At 41.8% G+C, this 22,490-nt stretch overlaps 1 protein-coding gene across 1 annotated transcript; it reads left to right on the top strand.

The window, feature by feature from the left end:
* The first annotated feature begins 757 nt into the window (after nt 1-757).
* SRSF1 (serine and arginine rich splicing factor 1) lies at nt 758-17,320 on the top strand. The gene is made up of 6 exons (XM_081346622.1): nt 758-1,204; nt 4,083-4,267; nt 6,390-6,562; nt 6,828-7,014; nt 7,430-7,549; nt 8,340-17,320. Exons 1-5 carry the CDS (start codon nt 1,011-1,013, stop codon nt 7,450-7,452), a joined length of 762 nt encoding a protein of 253 aa, XP_081202748.1. The 5' UTR covers nt 758-1,010; the 3' UTR covers nt 7,453-7,549; nt 8,340-17,320.
* Nucleotides 17,321-22,490: the final 5,170 nt, after the last annotated feature.

Here is a 22,490-nt window from a genome sequence, read left to right as displayed (position 1 = left end):
TACATCCGGGAATTGCAGCCTCTCCTTTTGCAATACACGTGAATAAAAACACGTGTTTTCCTTACGTGCAAGTTAAGGCATTGCAAAATCGAGGGAATTTATTTTTTTTAAAAAAATAATCTCGGTGAGGCGTGTGCTTGAGCCTCGTTATTAATGATGCCGGTTGTTTCCTTAACGCGATTTTCTTTTACACGGAAAGGAGGCCTCCCAAGGTGAGTTTTGTGTCAGCGTGTCCACATTTTAATTTTCGTTTCCAGCCTCCGCCCGATCTCAAATCTATTGGCGGCCCTCTTTCTTCGCAATGCATTATGGGAACATTCTTTTCTTTGGCGCCAAGGCAGCCCTTCGCGCGTTGCACTGTGGGATTACTCACCCTCCTTCTTTGTGCAACTCCTTATAAAAGCCGGATCTTCTTCGCGCGCACCTTTAACGGTTCGTGGCCCCTAGAGACTAACGGAAGTCCTCAGCCACGAGGCCTATTTGAAATCAGATGTTTTCTTTCAAATAAAGGCCCAGAGGGTAACTTAAAAACGCCTCATGTCACGCCGGCGCATATCGAACGGCGCCCCGTATTGTTCGATAATAACTTTGGAAAGAAACCTTCGGGGAAAGAAGCGGGGGGGGGGAACTAGAGAGTGGCGCATGCGCCTTACGAAGGGCGGGAAGGCTGCACTCCGCTTTCCCCCCCCTCGGAGTGTGTGACGTCAAGGGCGCGGAAGGATCCTTGCGCAGGGCAAGTAGAGCGCATGAGCGGACGGCCATTTTGTGGCAGCTGAGGGAGTCGAAGCGGCGCCGCTCCTGTCGATGCCCGTTGGCCTCGCCCGCTTTCTTCCCTTTTCTCTCCTTCTTTCCTTCGGTTGGATCGGATCGTTGCCGATTTCTTCTTTTTAAAAATATATATATATATATCTTCTTTTCTTTCCCCCTCCCCCTCGCTGCTTCTCGGGCTCCTTCCCGCCTCTTCTCTCACACACCGACCAACCCCAACCGCAGCCATTGCTGACCTCGCCATGTCTGGTGGCGGCGTGATCCGCGGCCCGGCCGGGAACAACGACTGCCGCATTTACGTGGGCAACCTGCCTCCGGACATCCGCACCAAGGACATCGAGGACGTGTTTTACAAGTACGGAGCCATAAGGGATATCGATCTGAAGAACCGCCGCGGGGGGCCGCCGTTCGCCTTCGTCGAGTTCGAGGACCCCAGGTTAGTGGCCGGGACGGGGGGAGGCCTCGCGCTGGGAAAAACGCCCCTGGGGGGGCGGAGATTTCCCCCCCCCCCACGAAAGGGCACGGGAGCTTCTTTAGGCCAGGCCGGCCGGACCCAGAGCCTCTGAAGTCCCAACTCCCATCATCCTCGCCTCACACGGCTCGGGACGATGGAAGTGACGGGAAGGGGGCACAGGGCGAGGTAAATCGATCGCGGTGCAGCCGCTCCGATCGGCGTCTCCGCCGATCGTCGTTGCGATATCGTGGAAGAAAAATGAACATTTGAAATCAAAAGGCGGGGTGCATCGGGAGGCTTTCAACGGTTCCTGCCCTATAATGAACCCTGTGCGCTCATAAGGACCGGTTGGGAAGAGGTTGGCTCAACTCCTGGGGTGGCGAAGTGAAAAGAAGGGCCAGTGGAGACGGGATAGCTGTGTGTCCCAATATTTGAGGGGCTGCCACAAAGAAGAGGGGGGGTCAACCTATTCTCCAAAGCACCAAAAAGGCAGGACAAGAAGCAACGGATGGAAACTGATCAAGGATAAAGGAAAATGAATAAAGGTTATTCTTTTATAAATGGTACCAAATGTAACACCAAATGTAACCCCAATGAATTGTATCAAATGTAACACTAAGATGTGGGGGCCATCTATTTCCTGCTTAGACAGAGAATTCAGACATGGTAATCAACAAAGCTCTTTTGAAGTGTTAAAAAGGATACTCACCTCAAGAAGGTGAGTAAAACAAGGTAGTGTAGTGACGGATGTAAGGAAGTTGTTACAATAAGTCTTTTGGAAGTAAAGGTTCAAAGAAGATCTTTTTGACTTCAAAGACTGACTTAGGTTTCTTAGGGGGCGGCATGTATCAAGAAAAGAAAGTATAAATACTTGCTTTGAAACTTGCTCAGGGCGCTCTTTGAACCCAATCCAACTTGGGAAGGGTCTAAGAGGCCACGTTTGCAAACGCTTTCTTTATTATTTTCAATTTCTTTTCAATAAATCTTTGTTTTTGTTAACCAGACTTGTCTTTGAGTTGTGAGTATCAAATTTTGGGTTTTTAAATCTCACAAGGAGAAAAGCAACCTTAGAAGGGGTGACATGATAGCAGTGTTCCAGTATCTCAGGGGCTGCCCCAAAGAAGAGGGAGTCAAGCTATTCTCCAAAGCAACTGAAGGCAGGACAAGAAGCAACGGATGGAAACTAATCAAGGAGAAAAGCAACCTTAGAACTAAGGAGAAATTTCCTGACAGAACAATTAACCAGTGGAACAGCTTGCCCCCAGAAGCTGTGAATGCTTCCAACACTGGAAGTTTTTAAGAAGAGACTGGACAGCCATCTGTCAGAAATGGTATAGGGTTTCCTTCCTGAGCAGAGGGTTGGACTAGATGACCTCCAAGGTCCCTTCCAACTCCTACTCTATTTCATTCCCATGCATGTACAACATGATGCTGTTTTCTATGTCCCTTTGCACCGCAATCCTGCCTGGTTGTTATCCTGAGGAAGGTCAGATTGGTGGTTGGTGGGGTCAGAACATGGGAGGATGGGAAGTTGGTTCCTGTCTTAATGGGAAAAATATCTATGGAAGATCTTTTGTGAGGCCATGAAGCTGTAAATGTAGAAAGTAAAAGTCATTTGGAAGCTTTTCTATGGGAGCTTCTTGTATAGATTGCTTTCCCTCTGCAGCATTTGTGCCTTAATTGGATATGTCCCAAAGGTGCTTTTTTTTTCAAAAAAAGCAACTGAACTTGGTTTTTCCTTGAAGATGTTTTGCTTCTCATTCAAGAAGCTTCTTGGATGTGAAGCAAAACATCTTCAAGGACAAACAATAGTCCAATTGCCGTTTGGGGGGGGGAAAGCACCTTTGGGACCACAGCTATGACCTGGAGGACCGAGAATCTCCATACACATTTAACAGGATCTACTTTGCAGGATCCATCTTGCAAAAATTGAGAAAAGGATCAAATTCAAGAATGTTTATATCAGGCCTGTGCAAGGTGAAGTGGAATCCGCCAAGTTTTGGGAATGTTTATTGGAGTCGAAAAGCTAATTTCAAAACCAGTGGCATAACATAATTTATAGTTCTTGTAATGGTGCTTTCAGCTAGGCCACTTTAAAATACCGGTAGTTCATTTTGTAGCTAAGAGTGAAAGCTACAATGCTAGTTTTGGAATAGATACAAAATACCAGTTTTACTTGAGTGTTGGGCATAGCTTTTTTTAAAGTGATACACCCTGCTTATTCTGAGGAGACACAGCTTCTGTAATGCTTAAAGGTCCTGGTCCATTATTTAGCAGTGAATTTACCCATATATTTGTGCATTCATTGCTGTTAAAAGCCAGATTCTAAATTGACATTTGAATAAGTAGCTCTTTTTTTTTTACAAATTAAAAGGCCACTTTTTCCTTTTAATTAATGAACATTCAGAAGGGAAAAATGAAAACTAAGAAAATGGAAAATACAGTAGTAAGCTTCTATATTGATACTGTGCAGGTAATATTTTAATTCACCTTTGTTCCCAAAATATATGCATTCAAATTTTTTCCCCTCTTGGAATCTAAAATTTCTTAACTACCTTGTTTTGTATGTTATTCTTCTCAGTTTCAACAAACAGCATTGCTTTTTATGCATATACTAAAAAAAGTAATGCATTACTTTGTAGAGTTGTGCTGCAATGTCAGCAGTGTTAGAATATTGCTTAACTTACAGAACAATGTCTGTAGTTATAATGCTGTTGGAACAAAGTCTTCTCCTTTTATAGATTGAAGACAAAGGCTAGCTTCCTGCTTGAAATGTATTCCTGGAAGGCCTGTGAGGCAGCTGTCAATCAGGAACCTTGGATTTAAGATCAGTGTGGTTTTCTTTTTCCGATTCTTGCAGGGATGCAGAAGATGCAGTGTACGGACGGGATGGATATGATTATGATGGGTACCGTCTACGGGTGGAGTTCCCTCGAAGTGGTCGGGGCACTGGCAGAGGAGGAGGAGGCGGTGGAGGTGGTGGGGCCCCAAGGGGCAGATATGGACCCCCATCGAGGCGTTCTGAGTACAGAGTGATAGTGTCAGGTAAGTTTTTCCCCTTGGGCTAAAACAAATTTCATCTTTGAAAATGATTTGACTGGTTAACAATTGAATAAAATTGTTGATGGACTATATTTATCTAAGTTATCTTTCAGTTTTCTGGGTAATTAGCTCATGATTTGGCATCTTGCAAATCTGTACATTGTTCCACATTTCCCCTCAAAATACTAGATTTTCTGGTTTAATCAAGATAAGTGCATACTTTAAATAAATATGCTTTGCCACTGATTATTTGTACTTCAAATAATCATGTTGATATACAGCATCATGTTGAGATGAAACCATTTAAAGTTTGTTTCTGTTGCATGTGGGCCCTTCAAAACTACTAACAATGAAAAGCAATAATTAAAATTTATGAAAGAAAATGTAGATAATTGATCGTGTAATTTTACTGGTGAATCAACTGCATTTCTAGACAAGGTAGATTGCTGTAAATAATAATAGGGCTAAGCTAACTTTCTGGTCCAAAGAATTCTACAACTGAAAAGGGAGCCCATGAGGGAGGGCTTTTCTTTTCCCTTGTGCCTTTCAGTCTTTGGTTGCACTTAAGTTGTAAGATAAAAGAATGCTTTAGCCCAGGGGTAGGCAACCTTGGCTCTTTTATGACTCATGGACTTCAACTCCCAGAATTCCTGAGCCAGGCTGGCTCAGGAATTCTGGGAGTTGAAGTCCATGAGTCATAAAAGAGCTGAGGTTGCCTACCCCTGCTTTAGCCACTGGATTTTGGAGACAGAGAAATTGGTTTTGGAGGAGGTAGTTAAAATATTTTATGTGAAACCCCTTTGGTCTTCCAGAATAAGCACCCACATGCTTTAAACTGAGTTGAGAATCACAGTCTAGAGTTTAAAATAACATAAGGAAGGAAGCACTCATTTGCATTCTGACTAGTTATAGTTTCTGTAGACTCTTCAAAGCGGTTCTTAAACAGCATGTATTACCATACTTCAATTTATTTTTTTAACTAAATGCAAAAAAAGAAGAGGAAAAAGATTTATAAAATTTGTACCGTGTTTTCCCGAAAATAAGAACAGGTCTTATTCTCCCCCCCCCTCCAAAAGATGCACCAGGTCTTATTTTAGGGAGATGTCTTACCTCCGGCACTGACAGCCCCGCCTGTCCACTTCTTTTTGGGGGCTGAAGGAGCAGCTTCATTCTGCAGCTGCATTCCAGCCTGCATTATGCAGTCAGGCCTTTCCAGAAGGCCTGTGTAGCCAAGTACCGAGCTATGGATTGAATCTATAGCTCTGTCCTCTACTGCAGAGGTCTTGCTGAACCAAGCTATGGATTCAATCCATAGCTCGGTTCTTGGCTGCAGAAGACACAGAAGTGGGCCAGCGAGGAAAGGCCTGGCTGCAAGGTAAGTGAGTGTGGGGTTTGTGGGGCAAATCCACACCCCTGCCCTAGCTTCATTTTTAAGTGTGCCTCGCCCCAAAACTAGGATTGTCAGCTTGTCACTTTTTAAACAATTCATAGATACAGGTAGTCCTTGGCTTTTGATCACAATTGGGACCAGAATCTCAGTTGAGTGAAATGGTTATTAAAAGAGACCTGTGACTGCTTTGCTCAACAATTGCAAACTCCACAGCAGGTATCCCTCTACTCGGGACCTAGAAATCCTCCCTGCCAGGGTTTTGGCTCATCATCTCTGGAGGTTGGCTGAGAGAGCTGCCTGCTGAAGGATTTCAGCTCTATGCCTACTTGGATTGATGAAATCCTCCAGCAGGCAGCCCTCAGAGATCAGAAGGAGTTCTCTTGGCAGCTGCAGCAGCTTGAAACCTTCCTTGCTAGCTTTCCCATTGACTTTCTGTGGAAACCAGCAAAGACGATAATAAATGAGGATCAACTAGATTGTGATCACATGACCGCGAGGTGGGGTATTTTGCAGCATTTGGATGTTCTTTACGGGCTGTAAAGCACCCTTTATAAGGCCATTATTTATTCAAACTTCTTGAAACGGTCAAAAGTCAAAGTACTTGTAATTTGAAGGAGTATGGGTTTAAAACCGTGATTAATATATGAAATGACTAATTTCCAGTGTGCACGACTAAGTTGAGTGAGGAATGCCTCCATTTCGCTAGCAATAACTTTACAACTGTCTCTTGTTCAGGACTGCCTCCCAGTGGAAGCTGGCAGGATTTAAAGGATCACATGCGTGAAGCAGGTGATGTATGTTATGCTGATGTTTTCCGAGATGGAACTGGTGTCGTGGAGTTTGTTCGGAAAGAAGATATGACCTACGCAGTGCGAAAACTGGATAACACTAAGTTTAGATCTCACGAGGTAGGTTTTTCCACTTAGTATTTTAGCAAGAATTGGATACAGAGGGTTGGATTTGGATGCAGTAAAACTGAAGGTAAGGAAGTGCTTTCTGTTTATAGTATTTAAAAATGTAGAAAGGGCTAGTTGGGTGTCATGTTTAAGTAATGTATGGGAGAAGTAATGCAACTTTTCTTGTTAAAAAAAAATCTTCAGTCTTATCAGCATGCCTGCAAAGACTGCTTAAAAACTTAAGACCTTTCAATCGAAAGTTGTGTCTATTTGATAGGGAGAAACTGCCTACATCCGTGTTAAAGTTGATGGCCCAAGAAGTCCGAGTTACGGAAGATCTCGTTCCCGCAGCCGTAGTCGTAGCAGAAGCCGTAGCCGAAGCAACAGCAGAAGTCGCAGTTATTCCCCGAGACGAAGCAGAGGATCTCCACGCTACTCTCCCCGTCACAGCAGATCACGTTCTCGTACATAAATGATCTTTAATAGTGCTCCTTTTTGTAGAATTTCTCCATGTTGTATGCAGTTTTCCTTTGCCCATATATAGTCCATTCTTTTAGGGGGGGGAAAGAACAGAGCTGAAACTGTTTTACTGAAAATTGGCTAAAGTGTTGAATTGCAGTTTTGTATGATACCCCTAGTGAGTATTTGTTCTTTGACATCACATTCCCTTGCATCTTTCATAAATTGTATTTTAACATGTCCTAGTCAGGGTTCTTTCTAGCTAGTTTTGCTGCCCACTCTCTCTTCCAACTGTGATATTGCTGTATAAAATGTCTTTGTTCAGCTATGGTTTATACAAGCTTGGGATGTTGGGGTTTAAATTGTCTCTTTTGGGGGAGCTTACATTTTTATCTTGCCTTTTCATGTGTCTTTCTGTAGACATATCTGAAGAGATGGATTAAGAATGCTTTGGATTAAAGGATTGTGGAGCACATGTCAATCATTTTAGGATTGTCAAAAGGAGGATTGAGGAGGATCAGATCAAAAATGGAGGCAATGGTATGACTCCAAGTGCTATTGTCACAGATTAAATTGGCAGTATTGACCTTATACAGAGAGAGCAGTGAAATAGGCACGCCTGTTCTCTATTGTTCCACTCATTTTCTAGTCAGCTGAAGTTTTCTGACTACCATCATGACAATTGTGGCTTAGCTGAATCCATGTGGGATGGTGGGGGTGTACTGTGTCAGTTGATTACAGGTGTTGCCCATTTTTATCCTTGTAACATGCAGGTTTTTCAGACATGGAGGTATAATCTCAATACTGCTAAAATCTGCATGTCCTCTGTGTGACTGATAGAGCATTGCTGTTTCATCTTAAATGTAATGGAATGGAAGCAGTGTGGGGGGGCACACTGGGGATTTCTTTCAGTTTTCCCTCTTCCCCTGCAAGATAAATCAGAACTGACTCTGATAACTTCAGTTAATCTTGTTACTTTTTAGACTGAGTAATGAGCTTTTAGTTTAGGCCTTGATAGTTCTAGCAGCAGGATTTGGCAACTTCATAACACTTTTTTTCAACCACAAAACCTGTAATGCACATAGAGTAATTGAAATGTTGAAATTATCAGTTATCCTTTGTAAATATTAGAATGTTTCTTCCAAATGATTAACACTGCTAAAATTTGAGCTTCACAATACAAAAGTTTGTCTTGGGGAACTGATAGTTATCAATGCCTGTTTTTTTTATTATTCAGTGGCAGACATAACTCATCATTCCCCAGAATCCTATTTTTCATTACGGTATCTAACTTTTTGCCTCCTCTTTTTTGGTTTTGCTGGTTATAAAGGTTTGGATTGGAGAGGGCTCACTGGATCCCAATCCTTGGAGCTGGATCATTGGATTCAAATCATAATGTGGATAGGATAGGGAGGATCAATTTCAAGGATTCATGGAGCGGGATCAGATTACCAGGAACATAGGAGTGGATTCCTGCCCCAACCAAACCGCACTCGTATGGAGTTTTATTCAACTCAATTGGCTATTCCAAAGATTTTTTTTTCCTTTTTTTGACGATTGGAGCCCATCCATAAGATGCACGATGGAGTTTTCATATTTTTTTTTTGTAAAAGGAGCAAAGCAAGGACCTGGAGAGGTACGCTGGAGCATTCTCCTTGGAAGGATTCAGCACAAGTAGATGGTAAATGTTAAAGGGGAAAAAAGGGGGGGTTGTTTATAAATGTTAAACCAATAAGTCATTTACCTAAATTTAACAACACAAAGAAATTGGAGTCTTTAAGATTAAGTAGGCTTTAAATTGGCTATTGCCTTTTTCTTTTTGACAAATAAAATTTTATAAAAAAGTGCATGGTGGTTTTGTTGTATTAAATAATGCCCAGATATGTTGTTCTTCTGCTATGATGAATTCACTTAAGTTCCTCTTGATTCTTGGCCTGGTAACTAACTGGGCTTCTTCATCTTATACTCTTTGGCCCGTTCATACGCATTGCGACACTGGTAGTAGCCTGGGCACAAATAAGCCCCGATGAAAAGGTGTGAGAATGGAAGATAATAAACATCCTGGAGCTTGCATGGTCAGGCACACGGAAGGAAACCTTTGGCTGCTCTAGCATGAGGCATAGCCGAGGGTTCGTGCAACTTGGTGAGAGCAGAATATGGATGATCAGGTAAGAGCTACAGAATTCTGTATCAGGTAGGACTGGTCAATAAACAACTGCTTTAGCTTCACACGGATAATCCTTGAGGTATGAAGTGCCTGTAGTTCTGTAATCTTACATTCTTGCACAGTTTTTAAAAGTGTTAACAGTTGGCTCTTGATTAAAAATTAGTGGAATTTCCTAAGGGGTTATTGAAAGTACTCAGGGCCCATCCTCTCAGCAAGCCCTGGTTTCCATCTTGGTGCCACATTGGTAAAAAGATCTCACAACAGTAGCATGGAAATGGTTTTCTATTGCTGCTTTTCTAATACAATCTACAGCCCCAGTTTTCCCAGGCTGCCCAGAGTTAATGGGAATTGGGTGGCATATACATCTAATAACAGTGGTACCTCAGTACTTACCGTTAATTGGTCTTGGTTGCATGATGAGTACCAAATTTTCCCCATAAGGAATAATGTGAGCCACAAGGCAGCTGACTCCCACAGGTGCTACCTTGTCGGTTGGGCACCAAACAAACGAGTACCGGGACAAAAATTTTGTGTCAAAACGCATTTAAGTGCCAAATTTGATGAGTCTCATAGCAGTTGCAGTACCACAGTAAATTGACTCCTGTCAAAGATCTTGGCAACCTGGCTGCACTTCACTTCCAACCCCAGAAAAAGCCAGGGTGTAAAATAGTCTAGGATTCATTATGCCTCTGGGAACAAGGACATTAATCTTGGAGATGCTTCTTAAAGGTATGATAGAATTGATTTTGCACTTGCACAAATCATTTTAGGGTTATATGATATATAAGGGATATGCCCTAACCCTTATTTAGGGATGTGTCCTATATTAGATACTAAGGCTACCTTTCTAGATTCTTCTCAAAAAGATAAAATAACAGTCCTTACAGAAAAGGTGTGAAAGCCCACCAGCTGTAAAAAGTATTGGATCAGTTGACAAGCATTTAAGTAGCATTTTTGGGGGAATAACAAGCAGTTGATTCTAACTGCATATGCAGATAGTCCTGGACTTAACAACCATTTGTTTAGAGACCATTTGAAGCTACAATGGCACTGAAAAAGGTGACAAGTAGTCCCCTGACTTAATAACTGCTACAGCATCCTCATGATGAAAATTGAGTTTGGCAACCAGCGTGTATTTGCTGACTTCCCCACGTGTAACTTTTCCAAGCAAAGTCAGTGGAGGAAGTGGGATTCTCTTTAACTGCAGCCATTTGCTTAACCATGGCAGAAACAGTCATAAAATTGGGCCTGGCTCACCTTTAACAACTGCTTTGCTTAGCAGTATAAATTCTGGGCCTAATTGTAAGTCGAGAACTACCTATACCTTACATTTCAGATGCATGTTCTAGTTACCTAGGGATCATCGGATGCTGGTCAAGGTTGGTTACCGTTAAACTGATTTAAATATAAGCTCAAAAAGATTGAAGTAAGACTAAAAACATCTCTTTAAGAGAATGGGGAGCAAATAGGATATTTGAAGTGTTTAAAAGTATTGAGTCTCTCCTTAGGCAGATCCGAAAGACTAGCAAGACACAAAATTCTTCAGCAGCCAATGATACATTATTTTCCCTATTAAGTTTTCTGTTTAATGATGTCTTGAACTTGATGATTGGGTAAGGATCCCTACTCAGTCATGAATCCTGCTGGTTATCATGGGCTGCATTCCTCCTGGAACTATTAGAGTTGACAAGAAGAAACACTTATCATATGTTTATGATGCTATACAGGTAGTCTTCATTTAGCAACTACAATTGGGACCGACAACCTGGTCATTAAGTGAAGTCACTAGGTGAAACTGCAACTAATCTTTGGTTTTCCTTTGCTTTACAGACCTGCGATAGTCATAAATGTGAGGATTGGTTTTTACTTTTTTATCACTGTCATATAACTAAACAGTTATTAAATGAGGCAGTTGCCTTTTTTGGTATAATTAATGTGGCAACTGTTAAATTAGGGCGATCTGTACTTGTTCCAGCTGAAGGGATCCTGTCCCCCCTTGAGCATGCGCCACATTACTTGAAATTTTGATAGCTTCAAGTTCCTCATATTAATCAGACTTAAGGACTTAAGATTTAAAGTCTTAAGTTTCTTCACAAAATTTGAAAATAAGCTTTTGAGTAACTGCTGCGTAAAAGGCTGCAGAGCTGTATAGCGACATTCTAGTGAAAACAGCTCTTGCTTATTTACTGAAGGTTCAAGAAGCGCAATAACGAGATAATCCCTTAGATGTAGCAGGGGAAAGTTAGTAAATCAGACCTGTAATTAAGATTGTGATTTGTTTTTGTAAACACCTGGTTCTATAGCTTCAGGCTAAAGGTTTTCAGCCTATATAAGCTCTGGGCAGGCACCTAGGCTGGTGCTCATAATGATGAAAATGATAGCTGTGTATAATTGCCCTGTGATCACGTTACTAAATTTGGTGGGGGGGTTTTTCTTTTCCTTTGGTATATGCACCTGTGCAATGGAAAAATAAGACCTCTGAGGCAAAGTAACCTCTAGACCAGGTGTGCTTTACTTGGGGCCCAAGTGCTGAATGCAGTCTTGGATAGCTAGTAATGTGGCCCCACAAGATTGTAAAAATAGATTAAAAATGAACTTTGTTTATATACATTGTGTTATAGATTTGATGTATGGCCCAGGCAAGCCAAAAAGTGGGACAGCCATACTCTAGAGACTAACATAGTCTAGAATATGGACCCCTACTGGGGAAGTATATATTTCCATTATATTTTCTTTTAGTCATATATTGCATAGATCAATGGTTTATGAAGCTTTGGAGGCAGCATCGAGAACTCTTATGCTGTTAGTTTTTAATTTAATAGCAGAGGGAAATTATCAAGTAAATCTTCATTGCACAGTCACTTGTCAACGAGATGGGCAGCATACAAAGTTGTTGAATAAATAGGAATGTGGACCTCTATTAAAGTGGGTTAAATGGCCTAGCATGTTCTTGCAGGGGAAAAATAATTTTCAGGTGTCAAATGATAAAACTAGAAAAACCAAAAACCTGATTCTAGGAAAATCATAGTTTTCCCATTTCAGGGTTTGATTTTATAATACTCTGCAGTGCTAAAATGGAGGAAGAGGATAGTTGGCAAAAGTTTTTTTTTCTAATTTCAAACTTGATCTTGGAGGAAAAAAATATAAACTTTTAACTTACATGGAACCTGATTAATTTGTTTTTTAATGTATTAAAAATTGCTATAGGCATTCCTAAAATATATCAGGAAAGAGACCAGTGCCTATCTCTTTGCCCTTTGCTCCTGAGATAATTAGCAAAATAATGAGTTTTCGATAGACAGTAAACTCTTATCTGTGAACCAGGTTAAAATCTAAAGTTTTGCCTTTAGAAAAAAAAGGCCCACAACTGTTTCCTTTTGATAACAGTCCCCGGATAACATCCCTGTGGATGGCATGCTTGGGCTCAGATGTACATTACTTTAATGTACGCATATCAAAATCAATTGAAAAGTTGCCTATTTGCTGCTTTCCAAATGTTTGAGGCCTTGGAAAATTATTTGAGTCGGTGATTTAAATTAGCATATTCAAGTCACTATCCAGACTCTGCCCAAGCGTGAGTTGTGAAATATAGCATATTTGGGGGATTTTTTGTTTTTTTAAGGATATCTGACGCTGGCTTCTCAAGTGATGGGGCTTTGTCCCTTCTTTCAACTATTTGTAAATAGTCCGTATTCTGGCATTTTACTCAGTGCTTCAGCCTTGTATCAACGGTGAACAGCAATATTATCTTTATGAAGAAACTTGTTAATGTCACGAGTGGGCATGGTTTTTCATGCTTCAGAAATGGACTAGCAAATGTGGTCTCTTTCCACAGGGTGGCCACTGAAGGACGAGAATCTGGCTGTTTCTTCCACATGAGCCCTTTCAGCTCTTATTACATGATGGCTACATGGAATAACACCAGACGGCTGTCTCATTTCTCTAGCTGCTGCTCCCTTCTCATCCAGCCACTAGAACAGATAAAGCAAAAAAAAAAAAAGTTCTGATTTTTTTTTTAAAAAGAAATTTGGTAGAAAAGCAAGCATGCAAATTAGAAATCTTCAAACCTGCTTAAAGCGGGAAAATTTCCAGCCCATATCTTGCTTGCTAGTAAAACATTTCCACGTATTCTCTTTTTCAAATCCCGCAGCGTAATTAATGTGAAGTGAGAGAAAAGGGAACGATGGGCTAATCAGGATAGTATATGAGCTATAGCAAATATTGCCCAGATTCTGCTTCACATATTGTAGAAAGTGCTTCCTGTGGTTTATTTCTGTAATCTGGATTGCCTTAGATCTTCGAATGTTCCTGTCTTTTGCCTTGTTTATTGGAGATTTCCTGATAATCGGTCTCTCCAATGCTCCTTTATCTTGCTTGTCAAAGATCTGAAGGATCAGTTACCCTCAGTCTTTGGGATTGTGGTGCATTACCTGAATCAGTCCTGAATTGTCCAAACTGGATGTTGGAAATTTTTTAGTGGAAATAGTTTTCTCTTGTCACATTACAAATGCATTTTAATAAATGTCTAGAAGAAAACTGACTAAACAATCCAGCTAAAGTAAATTGGCAAGAGTTTACGGAACATACGTGTTCATCTGACAAGATGTAACCCCTAACCTCGGTTGAGTCTCGTGAGATTTTTGAGACAAAAGTGGAAGTAAACTCAGCTGGTGAAGTTTGAAAGGGCAAATTATGACAATCTTGCTATAAAGGCGTTTTTAATTAAGTCTTGGGAAAATCAGAATTTCAACCATGGGTTGTGATTCCCACAGTGTGAAATGGATAGGCAACTTTTAAGACTTACGTGGACTTTGAGATGTCTATTGTTAATCTGCTTAACGTGCTGTTTTTTTCCCCTCCCCTTCCTCCATGTTACCGTTCAGAAAACTTTGAAAATAACCAGGAAAAACCAGGAAGTGAAAGCTGAGCTCCCTGGCCGCTCTTAGGTTGCATATCATTCCTGTTAACTGATGGCTGGTGCATGGAGACGTGGACCTCTGCTAGTGGGTGATTTGCACTTGGAGCCAGGAGAGGATTCCAAGAGACAAACCTTCCGCCTTTACGTTCCCTTGCAGAACGGTTCAGCCCGACAGAGGAGGAGGAGGAGTCCAGTGTTTTTTTTATTGGCGGGAAACATTAGGGTAACATTTCTGCAACAACACTGCCATCGTGTTTTCAAGAACCCGCCTTCTCCCAAGAGGTGGTTATGTAGGCATTGCCATAGTTCAAGGACTGTAACTCTTGAACCTTTGCTGGACAAAAGATGGGGTTGGGGGCCTTGGCCAGGTTAATGAATATCTTAAAATGCAGTTGCCCTCAACATCCATAGAGAAAGACCTGGCGTTATTGTGGTTGGTAGTTTGTTTTGTGGATCGGCCTGGGATGATCCACGGGCCAAGTGCTTATCAACTTAAGCTCTAAATACATTGGTACCGTAACGGGTCCAGAAAAGCTGTGCACATCTCTAGTGATAGCATCTAGCAACTGTTCAAACCATTAACCTGATGTGCAGCTGTGGTCAACATCTGGAGAGCATTAAATTTCAGTGGAACGAGGGAGGTATGTGCCAGTGGACGAGCTTTGCTGGAATCCATCAGCCTTCATCATCCATTTAAGGTAAAGTCTGCTTTGAGTTTGACTTCTAGGGATTTAACAGACTTGTCCGTGTTTTGACTTTCAAAATCTAGCCTGTAGGCTTCACACTTTCATTTCTATCCCAACTGTGAAGGAGTTCTGAGCCAGTGAAAAGCCAGAGATGGGATGCCTTCTAATTTAAAAAAGAAAACTTGGGAATGCAGTGAAGCATTAGCTTCTAGCATCATTCTTATTGAACCAAGTGCTAAATAGTGTCACAAATAAGCAGTTCATAGGAGTTGATGGCTGGCTGTAATACAGCGCTTGGAAGTGAATCCAACTGCAAAAAAAGGATCACACTGAACTAAGTTGGTAGAGAAAATGCTAGGACCAGAGAAAAAAAGAGACAAGTCCTCCAGTTTGCTTTTGGTGAATTGTTTTAAGGCTTGAATCAGAGTAGTCTGTTTTGTAAATAAACATGCCTTTCAATAATTTCTGTAGAAGTCCAGTGACAGATTCTTGAAATTCCAGATTTGCCCAGCTATTTGCCTGTCTCTGCTTGTGAGAATTTTCCACTTCCCCCTTGACTTCTTATTGTTCTTCTCACCTCAAGAAAATTGGAAAATATGGTACACCGTAATTACTAAGGCTCTGTACATGATGGACTCCCAATGGATCTACAGCAAATGGATGAAGTTGGGGCTCCAGACACCAAATGTAGACTACAGTAGTTCAAATGGCTTATTTCCGTTAACAGCAAATGGACTGGTTTATGTTCTGTGTGGATCAAGGCCTAAGTACATAATGGCTTTTAAATTATATATGTTTTTAAAATATTTTAATATAAGGTCAGGATGGTGCCCCAATCTTCTTACAAGGAACACCGCCGCCTTTTTAGGAACCTAATTTCACTCTTTATTTTCCTTTTTGGGATATAACCCGGGCCCATCTCTAGAAAAGTGTAACTAAGGATAGGAAGGCATTTTCTGACCTGCGAGGTCAGATGGTCGTTGTTTTCCTTTTTGAAGTCTAGCACTCCAGCTTGAGCAATGCCTTTGAGAAGTCTTCTCACCTGTTGTATTTTTTTTTCCCCCTTAACGTTCGGATTTTAGAACAGCTGAAAAGCAGAAGTGCAGAAACAGGAAAATATGGAAGGAGGTGTAATTTTGGCTGTGAAGTAGGGATGCATCCCTGCATAGTTAAGATACAGAAAAGATCCACTTTTTTTACAACCTAGTTGGGCTGACTTTTAACAGTTTCTGAATTTTAGCAGTTTTTTTAGTTCAGACATGTCAAACACAAGGCCCGGGGGCCGAATCCGGCCCGCGAAGTAGTTTCATGTGGCCCACGAAGCCATCCTGGAAACAGTGAGGGAACGGCCCCCACTGCCTTGGTCCTGGCCCAGAGACCCTCCTCCTGCCAGAGACCCTCAGATCTGTCCCACTCCTGCCCAGGCCCCCATAGGCCCCCTTGATGCGAACGATGTAGAGCTGGCCACACCCACCCAGTAGGCCATAGGCACTCTAGCCACGCCCACCCTGGCCATACCCACCTGGCCCCTTGAGGGCAACCGCAATGCTGATGCGGCCCTCAATGAAATTGAGTTTTAGTTGATTGGAGACTAGATAATTGCATGTGTAAAGGCCTTCTCAAAAAAATACCATTTGAAGGAAGCTTTTACTGGATCCTCTGTACTGTATTAAAGTTTAAGCTTGATATTTTTCTTAAGCTTGATTCTGCCTGCAACTTATAATTTAACCTAGAGAAATAATCTGCTTCTTTTTCCTCAGTTCTGACATCCTCACTTAAACATTTTCCTTTAATGTGCAGCTTTAATTACTGACAAGTCTTTTTATACCTGTTTGAGGCAAGGAGTTTGACAGCAGTTGGAGAGCTGGAAAACTGAGCAAATACAGGAGTGCCTGCCCAATAAAAGTGAGAGCAGTATATCTAGTTTGATGTACTGGAATCGAATCGGAATCAGAGGTGAAAGGGACCTTGGAGGTCTTTTAATCTTCTAGAATTAGAATTAGTCAATATCAGTTCCTCTATTGTCTTTAGCCTGCCAGTCTGTAAATTAAATTGCAGAATGGGACTGTCACAGTTAATGACCACAAACATGTTACAGTACAAATGTTTCTGTAAAAGGCCTCACAAGTGTCAACAATAAAGAATAGGTTCATTTAGAAACATTGTGCTTGATTTGTGCTAGTTTTTATTTATTTATTTCCAGGGGTGCTTTAAGGTACAAAATCTCTACTACAACAGAACCATGACATTTCAAAATTGCTTTCGCAAATGATTCTGTTGCTGCTTTTAACCAGCATAAGTTTGCAACATCGGAGGAACTCACATTTTTGCGACTCTTGGGTGACTTTCAAAATCAGGGCAAGAGATTATTTTAAACCTCCACAAATTCAAAAGAACAGATTCACAAAAATAACGTTTCCAACCCCGTTCTCAAGGCAAAGAAATAAGCCCTACTGTGCCCCTAAGTATACTGTATCTTTAGGGATTTTGATTGCGAGCCTCTTGGCTGAAATGCATAAATAAAATTGCTGTTTGCATAAGTGCATCTGAACTTATTCCATCCTTGCCTTTTGTGTGTTTCTTTCCATCTGTAATCACAGTGATTTTCAGGCAATTCATAGAAATGACGCTATGAATGAATCATAATAACTTCTTCAGAATTGAGTTTGTGAATTTTAACTAGAGTGACTGTGCCAGCAGGAAGCCAATTCCCAACATGGGTTTTGAGAGTTCCCTATTAGGATCGGGGTGTCCAACTTTGGCAGGTTTAAGACCTGTGGACGTCAATTCCCAGAATTCCCCAGCCAGCATGGCTGGCTGGGGAATTCTGGGAGTTGAAGTCCACAGGTCTTAAAGTAGCCAAGGTTTAGACACCCCCTATCTTAGAATCTTTTTTTTTCTCATCTCGTCCATTTATACTGTTAAGGCAGGGGTCTTCAAACTTGGCCCTTTTATGACTTGTGCAAGCTGGCTGAGGAATTTTGGGAGTTGGAAGTCCACCAGTCATAAAGGCCAAGTTGGAAGACCCCTGTGTTAAAGAATGGGAGGTTGACATGTGCATCAGTTTAGCAACATAAATCGTGTGATTGAATTAGCCCTGATTCATGAGTGAACAGCTAGTGGAAGACAGAGAAAGAAATGGAGACTTTCCCAGCTATCCTTCATAGATGAACCTAAACATCTCTTGGAGGGGGTGGGGTTAGAATGGAATTGGCTGCAGCAGTGGGGCACACTGGATCTTGTTTTAGAAGATGCTGTTTCAGTGCAGGCCAAAGTATCAGGCTGTAGTACTTCTAACTCTGCTAGTATCTTTGTTGCTCAGAAATGAGCCCTGGGAATTGCGGGATATCTCAGCAGCTGCTCCCTGGTCCATTAAATGGATGCTACCACTGAGCTGCAGGTCTTCTGACCCTGAATTATTACAATCCTGTTTGAAGACGCTCCAAGCAGACTCCCAAGAGTCAGCTGTGGGCGCACAACACAGTTAGCTTATTTATCAAGTCTGTCGGAACCATGACGTAAATTTCTTTTCCAAACCTAGGTAGTAGGTTCTCCCGAGACAGGCCTGAGATGCTAAACCTCCAAGGTGGGGGCGGCAGGGGAAGGTTAAGGCTAACCAAGTACATCTTACACAAATCCAGCTGTGAAGAATGCTTATGCAGAAAGACGGAAATTGATGTTTAGGTGAGTCGATGTAGCATAAGTATTTAAGATGTTGCCCTACAAGGTGGGAGATCCAACTTCCAATCCCTCCTTGAGTTCCCAGAGGAAAGGTAGGATATAAACCTTTAATTTTAATGGCATGTTGTGCATAGCTGCCAGTTGAGTACTACCTGGTATTTATTGATGATTATTCTTTCCCTCTGGAAAAACTAGGAAGTCCACCCTTATTCTTCAGTAAGTAACTGGATGGGAGGATGGAGTATTGCTCGGTAGTTAAAAGCTGCTTGAAGAAAGGCTCAGCGCTCAATTCCTGATAACTGCCTGGTAGCACAGTTAGCAGGATAAGTCGGAGCTAATGGGAAGCCTGTGAAATGGCTGTCAGCCAGAACAAACAATACTGGGCTAAAAGTATTTAGAAAGAAAATGATAAATTTGTTGCATTAAGCCATAACTGATTTCGGGGGGGGGGGGGAGGGTGTCACACACCAAAGACATACAGTTGCAAGAAAAAGTATGTGAACCCTTTGGGATTACGTGGAGTTTTGCATGAATTGGCCATAAAATGCGCTCTAAACGTCATGTAAGTCACAACAATAGAAAAACACAGTCTGCTTAAAATAATACTACACAAACATTAGCTGTTGTCATGTTTTAATTGAACATAAGATGGAAACATTCACAGTGCAGGGTGGAAAAAGTGTGTGAACCCCTAGCCTAATGACCTCTCCAAGAGCTAATTGGAGCCAGGAGTGAGCCAACCTTGACTCCAATCAGTGCGATGATATTGGATGTGTTGCTGACAGTTGTCCTGCCCTTTAAAAACACACACCTGTTTTGGGTTTACTGGTCTCAAGAAGCACTGTCTGATGTGAACCATGCCTCGCAGAAAAGAGCTCTCAGAAGACCTACGATTAAGAATTGTTGACTTGCATGAAGCTGGAAAGGGTTACAAAAGTATCTCCAAAAGCCTTGATGTTCATGTGTCCACGGTAAGACAGACTGTCGACAAATGGAGAAAGTTTAGCACTGTTGCTACTCTCCCTAGGCGTGGTCGTCCTGTAAAAATGACTGCAAGAGCACAGCGCATAATGCTTAATGAGGTAAAGAAGAATCCTAGAGTGTCAGCTAAAGACCTACAGAAATCTCTGGCACATGCTAACATTTTTGTTGACACATCTACAATAAGGAAAACATTAAACAAGAATGGAGTACATGGGAGGACACCACGGAGGAAGCCATTGCTGTCCAAAAAACATATTGCAGCACACACTTTTTCCACCCTGCACTGTGAATGTTTCCATCTTATGTTCAATTAAAACATGACAACAGCTAATGTTTGTGTAGTATTATTTTAAGCAGACTGTGTTTTTCTATTGTTGTGACTTACATGACGTTTAGAGCGCATTTTATGGCCAATTCATGCAAAACTCCACATAATCCCAAAGGGTTCACATACTTTTTCTTGCAACTGTAAACCAGATGCAATTTGGGAGGCGTGGCATATAAATTTACCAGATACAAGTGGGGTCAACATTTTCTACTTATTTTGGGTCCAATGGTGGAGAGGGCTTATGGAGCCAAAGGAATTTTAGGTAAGCTTATCTGTTAAAAATTGTCCAAATATAGGAAAGTGACCTAGTTTGTGGAGGCTTAATTGAAGCAAATCAAGGAAAGAGTACACCTGAAGGGCTGCTGTGAAGGATTCTCATGACTTGGCAGATAAAACTCGGATCAGAGTTGAACCACAGTAGACGCTGGTCAGTGCCAAAGTACAGTAATCTGGGATCAGTTTTGAGTCTGCATGTTCTGGCAAATAGGACTCTCTAGTATCAGTTCTCTGCTGAGTTCCTGAGCCTTGTAACTGGTCAAGACTTTCTGCAATGTGAAAGGAGCTGGATCTGAGCATTCACTACACTTTTGGTGAAGAGGGTGCATCTTATCGCTGAAGGAGCCCTTCTCAAGAAGCTTTTGCTTGGTCTTACTACTTTGGACAACTTTAGACCAGTCTCTTAAATCTCGTTTTTGGAAAAAGTGATAAAGTGATGATGCTACAGCTTCAGAGGACCATAGAAGCAGCAGATTATCTGGAGCTGTGGCAGCTGCTTTTCAGGCCAGCGTTCAGCATGGACTCGTGAACCTCTTGGTTAGCTTTAGAGAGAGAAGATCTGGGGGAATAGAACCCTTCTGGAGAAGGTTGGAGTTGACTTTTAAGTTTCTTGAAGCTGGACTTTCTTGAAGTTGACTTCTAAGCAACTTTCAACACCATCAACCATGGTATCTTTATAAACCACCTCTGAGGGATTGGACTTGAGGGACATCATTTGGTTGTTCCCAAGGAATTAATTCTAGGGCAGGGGTGTCAAACTGGCGGCCCATGGGCCGGATGCGTCACATGCAGGCCACACCCAGCCCGGCTCCACAAAGGCAAAAAAGTGTGATACGTCACAATACATCATGTGACACGATCGAGTTTGACATCCGTGTTCTGGGAGGGGGGGGGGTGTAAGATATAAGAGATGTGCCCAGAGATCTCCACTTTTGAAGTGTCCCAAGATATCTACTCTCCACATTTGTCTAATATCTACTTTAACTTATTATGAGTGGTCATCTTCATCATGAAGAGGGATATTATCAATGTACTGATATACCCAATTATATATCTTGGCCTTGGGCCAATCAAACCATGTAGCCGAAGTGGTGATCCAAAGTTGAAGGCCATCGGTCTGGCTGGGGAAGAAAGATCAAAGTGAAACACACACACAGGAAAGAGTGACTGTAGGCCCTTGGGCCAAATTTCCAGAATTTGGCAATTTCTTTGGCTCTGAACTTCTACTCCTCAATTCAGAAGTATTCCACACTTTGGGGATTGTCCTGGACATTATACTACTGCTCAAAGGATAGGTGAGAGGTTTTATCCAGGAGAACATTTGCAGGACTCACCTTATGTACCAGCTGCTGCCATTCCTAGATTAGGAAGCTCGTCACCTGTGCTGAATGTGGATTACTGTAATGTGTTCTGCATGGGGCTGCCCTTGAAAAGCACTTTGCATGCTATAACCTGAACAACATTTGACCCCTTGGCAGTGATGGGTATTTCCCATTATACACTCAGGAGCCCATGGCTTCACAAACTGCATAGCTGACAATTGGTCCTTCATGCAATCAAGGAGCCGATGATCATTTTTCAAGTCCTATATGGTCTCAGACCTAGTTAATTTCATTTATTTATTAAGAAAATATACATGAGCACCCAACTTACTCAGGGTTAGCTGTGGCACTGGATTCCTATATTCACCTACTCATCCAACTGGATCTAGTAGGGTCAACTTTCTTTTCGCAATCTGATAAGACCTAGGGATAAGCTGTTCCTGAGCTTTGGAATTCCCTCCCTGTTGAAATCCACCATCTACCTCTTCCTTCCTGGGTTACAGGTGAGCAGGAAACACCTGCCTGTTCCATCCAGGCCAGGAGGGATTCATGCTTTGAATGTTGGGATATATTGGCAGTCACATTTTTTTTAAGTATCCTTTATGATGCTGTTGAGATTTTTGTTTTTCTCAATGGGATTATTTTTATTTTGTGTTTTTAAAAATTCCTTGGAGTTGTTAGCTGCTCAGAAAGTTTGGGGATGGGCAGCGTACTAATGTAGTATGTAAGTAAATAAAGGATTTTAAGCCATTTGGCGAGTTCATTGCAGGAACCAGAACAGATATAGTTAAGTCAGGGGTCTTCAAACTTGGCCCTTTTATGACTTGTGGACTTCAACTCCCAGAATTCCTCAGCCAACATGCCTGGCTGAGGACTTCTGGGAGTTGAAGTCCACAAGTCATAAAAGGGCCAAGTTTGAAGACCCTTGAGTTAAATACATGTCCAGCGAAGGAAGGCTTACTAGATGTGCAGCAAAAGACACCATGTTTTTCCTTTCTTTCCTCATGTCTTCCATCCAGCAAGCCTAATCTTAAAAATCAAATATTGTTCTGTTTTTTTAGTATGTTTTTTTTAAATGTTGGGGCTATTTTCACACCAATAATTCAAACTTTAGTGCAC

This window comes from Vipera berus (assembly GCF_964194415.1).
Source record: "Vipera berus genome assembly, chromosome: 1".
Classification (NCBI taxonomy): domain Eukaryota; kingdom Metazoa; phylum Chordata; class Lepidosauria; order Squamata; family Viperidae; genus Vipera; species Vipera berus.
This window is presented reverse-complemented; position numbering and strand designations above follow the sequence as displayed.

Bases quoted from the DNA above. Each gene is read 5' to 3' on its own strand.
- SRSF1 (XM_081346622.1), top strand. From the start codon at position 1,011: ATGTCTGGTGGCGGCGTGATCCGCGGCCCGGCCGGGAACAACGACTGC. The intron at 6,563-6,827 runs GTAGGTTTTTCC...TCTATTTGATAG, and splicing joins CTAAGTTTAGATCTCACGAG to GGAGAAACTGCCTACATCCG. The intron at 7,015-7,429 runs GTACATAAATGA...GTCTTTCTGTAG, and splicing joins TCACAGCAGATCACGTTCTC to ACATATCTGAAGAGATGGAT.